General features: G+C 39.9%; 1 protein-coding gene across 1 annotated transcript; it reads right to left on the reverse strand.

Annotated features, from left to right (window-relative positions):
* Positions 1-666: 666 nt before the first annotated feature.
* prokr1b (prokineticin receptor 1b) lies at positions 667-4687 on the reverse strand. The gene is made up of 2 exons (XM_020921222.2): positions 4236-4687; positions 667-1348 (listed from the first exon to the last, which is right to left on the reverse strand). Exons 1-2 carry the CDS (start codon positions 4685-4687, stop codon positions 667-669), a joined length of 1134 nt encoding a protein of 377 aa, XP_020776881.1.
* Positions 4688-5138: the final 451 nt, after the last annotated feature.

The following is a 5138-nucleotide window of genomic DNA, read 5'->3' on the forward strand; positions in this document are numbered from 1 at the left end:
TTAATCTGTGAGAAAAAATGAATGAGAAATGTACTTTGGGAACCTGGAGGTGGGTGGTCACTGAGCTCCATTCAGTTGTGCTTTTTACAAATAAAAATAAGATCACAATGGACAAATCATCATGGACCAGAGACTACAGGAGCTCGGCAAACTTCTTGTAGGAACAGTTTGGAGGTCAGAACACAGCATCTGTACACACGCCACGGCTGCATCCCGAGTCCACTTTAAAATTCAAACCTAGCTGAAGGACTGCAACTGAGCTCTAGTTGGGACTGTTATTCGCCACAGAAGCAGATTTCAAGGTCAAATCCCAGCTAGAACTTAATGGCTTGCAAAAAGTCTTGTCTGTGGCGGTTATATAACTTCTTGGATGTAAGCCGCCTTTACACTCCACAGAAGAAGAAGTAAAGTCTTGTCCCGGGTTAACTTGCAACTTCAGAGTACGAACTTGTCCAACTGTGAAAGTATCCAACATTCAGAATCACTTTTAACAGAGCAGAATGGTGGTTGTTCATAACTTTGCTCTTATGCCTTCTTCACGTTCAAAATAATCAGACAACAAAGCAACGACAGCGGTGCCATTCCTATTACCAAGACATTTTCTGACTTATTTTCATCTCACTTAAGGTCTCACCGCTGCTCTCTGCCTCTTTCGGTTTGATGGCTTCACCTTAAGTGGATGCATTCGATTTCCTCTGTTATGGGCACGGAAAAAGTCCTCATATCCATCTCATCTACGGTCTTATTGGGAGCGTAGGTGGACCTCCAACGCATGAGCACGATCTTCTTCAGATACTTCACCGTGTTGTTTTTGACGCTAACGAAGCAAAACGTATTAATCATGCTGTTGCTCATGGCGATGCATTCGATGATGTAGAAGGCCACGAGTGAATTCTTCTGGCGAGTTATGATTGTGGGGTGGAAATCGCGCAGAATTGTGTAGGCGTAATACGGGGCCCAACAGAGGATATACAACGTCAGAATCGCGATAAGCACCATTACGGTTTTCCGGCGACATCGCAACCTCTTCCGGATCTGCTCCGTCTGGAATCCAGGAACGCTCTTGAACCACAGCTCGCGCGATATTCTAACATAGCACAGCATCATGATGATAACTGGGCCAATGAATTCCACGGCGAAAATGAACATGAAGTAAGATCGGTAGTAGACTTGCTTCTCCACTGGCCAGATCTGAGCACAGAAGATTTTGGGGCCATAAGTTGTTTGGGATGCAAAGTAAGCAGAAGGAGCGGAGATCAAGACAGGGACAAACCAGACTCCTGTTATGACGACGTAAGCTGTTTGATACTTCATACGTGGTCTCAGAGGGTGGACAATGGCCATGTACCTGAAAAAACAAAAGGCAGAAAACAAAATTGGTCCAGGTCACATTTGAAAGGCAAAGTAGGCCCACGCAGGCTGTTTAGCAGTCTGAGGGGGAAGTCAATGGAATCACAGACAGCTCGTATAAAGGATTAAAGTTCAGAGCACGCCCTGGCTACAATGAGCTGAATATGTTAAAGGAATAAAGAAGTGAGGGGGCTTTTTTTAGCACAGCTGGCTATTCGGATGACAGAAACAAATGGATCACTGCCGATTTTAGAATAAGAAGTTTTTCACATCATCTCTTCTGGATCAGAACAGTAATAAATTGGTGGGTTGGGAAAGGCACTACATTGGATTATTCATGGTGTTGTTTTGGTTTGAGTGATCTTATCGTCTGTGGTTTCTGATGTCTCCTATTAGCTATATCCAGTCTGCTGACTTTATTTAAAAATGTTGAAAAACAAACAATGTATGTATTTATTCATCACATTCACAGTGCTCAGTTTCAGACTTTTAAATTTGTCAACAAAGCAGAAATGATCATGATGTAATATTACATTCAAGAGACACAGGATATAATAAAAGGTTGGTTAAAAGTAGGTCACATTGACCAGATAACTGGGGAATAAGGTAGCCTATAGCAGCCCTTTATTCTCTTGTACAGTATAAAGGGTTCAGAGCAGTGCATTGTACAGTGGCACACAAGCACCAAAGACTTTGATAAATCATACATCATTTTCAATGGGATCTCCTGGGCTCAGATTGCATTAGAGAACAACTCCTCAACATAAAAGTGATGGCATTCTGACCACAGACCATCCATCCAATTCACAAAGGAAGCTATTTGTAGCAAATTAACCACTTGAGAGAAATACACACTTTGATGAAACACTGTCTCCGCAAAAGTGACAGCTTATTTTTGTAGTTAACTTGCTTAATAAACCTTGACTATTCTCATTAGTAAGACATTTGCAATATTATAAGATAAACAACACAATGACAGAAAGCTAAGAGTGGCAAAAAAGAAAAAAAAATCACTGACTAAATGTATTGTGTAGTGTTTTAATGTTGTGCTATTAAAGGGACAGTAAGTAACTTGCTAGTGCATTAACTCCCTTATAGAGGACATGTGTTTTTCTCATTCTCAGTATATGGACAGGCCATGACTTATGACAAAGCTCAGAACCTCCAGAATTCCCTCACTGAGCTGCAGAGGCTGCACTAGCACTGAGTCATGATCGACTGAAGGGACTTTTGTTTAGTGACGATTTAGATCAGTTGAATTTCAGCATTGAAACTGCCAACTCAAAAGAGAGACTCATGTGATCTTCATTCTGCATTCTGATTGGACAATACAATCAATCAATGAACCTACGCAGGGACGACAGGTGGAAATTAGCACTGGGGCTACAACATAGTACAATGCATCTCTCCTGTTAAGGTTAATGTCAAAATTGTGCACTGTCCCTGTCTCATTAAATAAATAAACAGATATATCAAAATCTTACATACTGTCCTTTTGAGTAAATCTGGCATTATAACTATGTTTAGATAAATGTCAAAGGTTCTGCTTATTGTGTAGAATTCTGGTCAAGCTCTATTTTGTAGTCTGAAAGACTTGTTTTATTTCATATTCCAACTGTTGCTAATAGACAGTCTGCATGTGTAGGCTGCACACTCCAATACACATAAATATACTGTGCATTTGATGAAATCCATTGGCCTAACCCCTGGACAGCCTCAGGTCAGTCTGCCTTGTGAAAGGAATAATGCTGGAATAAAAGCTCTTCTTGAGTGCATTCACACTTTACATGACCAAAGATGAGAAGAATTCTCTGAAACTGTATTTAGTTACAGAATACTGAATACAAGCATTAAAATGTATTTTGTAACTTGTTCTGACACATAGTCCAATCAGAGTACTGTATTTGGAAAACATAGTCACATTTAAATTATAGCCTAAAAACATAATGTAGGATTAATAGAAGCTTTATCTTTGTTTGACAGTTTGTTACGCATTTGTGTATCAGTAATTGGAGAAGGAAAAACTGGCACATGCAGTCAACACAAGAGATGTGTTTTTTATTTTTGAAGCCTAAAATGTGTGATCAAGCACAACAATGTATTCTTATGAATTTTGAAAAGTGCCTGTATTCTGAATACCACCAAATGAAAGAGTATATTATAAAGAGTACATTTTCTTTCTAAGATGACTTGAGTTTAAAAAAAGTTTCATGATTTGAGTAATTTCACTTGACAAGTAAAATTATCTACCAACGGAACAAGACTTTTTGTACTTAATATATGAAAATATATCTTACTACATTTAAAGGTGCATTGTAATTTTTTTCTGGTGGAGGGTCTATCACCTGCTGTTTTCCATAGAGGTATTATTCCTTTGTCTAAAATGTTCCATTTCTTCTTTATATTTATTCAATTACTCAAAAAGTCCTAGAAAACAGAACTTCTGACTGTGATTTATAACTTGGTCTGGTTTAGTCTTCATGAAGATAGAAAGGTTGAAAGGTTTAATACCGTATTGTGAAACATTCCAGCAAAGCAATAATTTCTCCATGAAGAAAAGCTTTTGACAGGCCCTCTACCAGAAAAGTTACACAGTGTACCTTTAAGATAAGAAAAACAACTATTTGCATTTAAAATAAAAAACAAAATGTAACGTTACTTGAATTAAGAAAAACACCTTACCTAGATATTGCTTTGTGCAGTAGTATTCAGAATGTGTATTCTCTGTACATGTATTCAGTTGATTCCCAACACTATAAATAACCAACCACTGTGCTTCACCTGCTTTTGAAACCCCTGCTTTCTAAAATAAATATGAATGGTGGCTTGGCATGGAGTGTGGCATAATCTTGGCATGAGACCACAGAATTCATTATTTGCCATACCTGTCCACAGCGATGGCCAGCAGGGCATTGGTAGACACATACAAAGACACTGTGCGTAGGTAGTTCACAGACGCACACATGACGAGCCCGTGGTCCCAGGAGAGCTTCTTCACCACATAATAGTCCACGAGGAAGGGACAGCAGACCACAGCCACGATAAAGTCCGAAATGGCCAGGTTGGCGATCAGCAAATTGGTGAGGTTGCGCAGCTTTTTGTATCTCGTCAACGTGGCAATGAAGAGGAAATTCCCCAGTCCGCAGACAAGCATAATGCAAACCAGGACCACCCCGATCACGATGGTGGCCACAAAGAAGGCCTGACCCTGCGAAGTGTCTGGAATCTCCTCTGGGGGCACACCGTAGTCCATCTCATAGCTGTCCAAGTAGTGGTCCAGGGTTGTTGCCGGGATACTGAGCACTCCGGTTGTGTTGTTGCCTCTTGAATCCCCCATGATCTTCTCAAGTGGTCTAGTTTAATCTTTCCTAATAACTGCAGGGCCAATTTAGAACAGGTATCATGACAATTGAAGCAGCATAGTGGCTTAACCTTGAGACATGGATTGATTGGGGATTTTTTGTTGAGAATACAAATGACTCAATGATCTCGTTCTTCAAGGGGCATCTCCACCTGGAAAAGAGAGAGCCTATAATAATTACTCTTAACTATTACATTAAAGGTGCACTGTGCAACTTTTCTAGGGTCTGCTACCTGCTTGTTTCCATGGAGATGTTATCGCTTTGCCTGGAATGTTGCATTGTATGACATTAAGCATATCCATCTAGCTTCTAACATTTATTCATTACAGGTATTTCTATTGCTCGAAAATACATTCATTCCTTGTGTATAATAGCGACTCTCCACAGATCTGAATTGTAATGTAGCATAGTGCTGTAACCTGCTTG

This window comes from Boleophthalmus pectinirostris, unplaced genomic scaffold, assembly GCF_026225935.1.
Source record: "Boleophthalmus pectinirostris isolate CB_2022bp ecotype Guang Dong unplaced genomic scaffold, ASM2622593v1 HiC_scaffold_5, whole genome shotgun sequence".
NCBI classification, from domain to species: domain Eukaryota; kingdom Metazoa; phylum Chordata; class Actinopteri; order Gobiiformes; family Gobiidae; genus Boleophthalmus; species Boleophthalmus pectinirostris.

Coding starts and splice junctions, on each gene's coding strand:
- prokr1b (XM_020921222.2), bottom strand. CDS start 4,687: ATGGGGGATTCAAGAGGCAACAACACAACCGGAGTGCTCAGTATCCCG. Junction 1,349..4,235: donor CTGGCCATCGCTGTGGACAG/GTATGGCAAATA, acceptor TTGTTTTTTCAG/GTACATGGCCATTGTCCACC.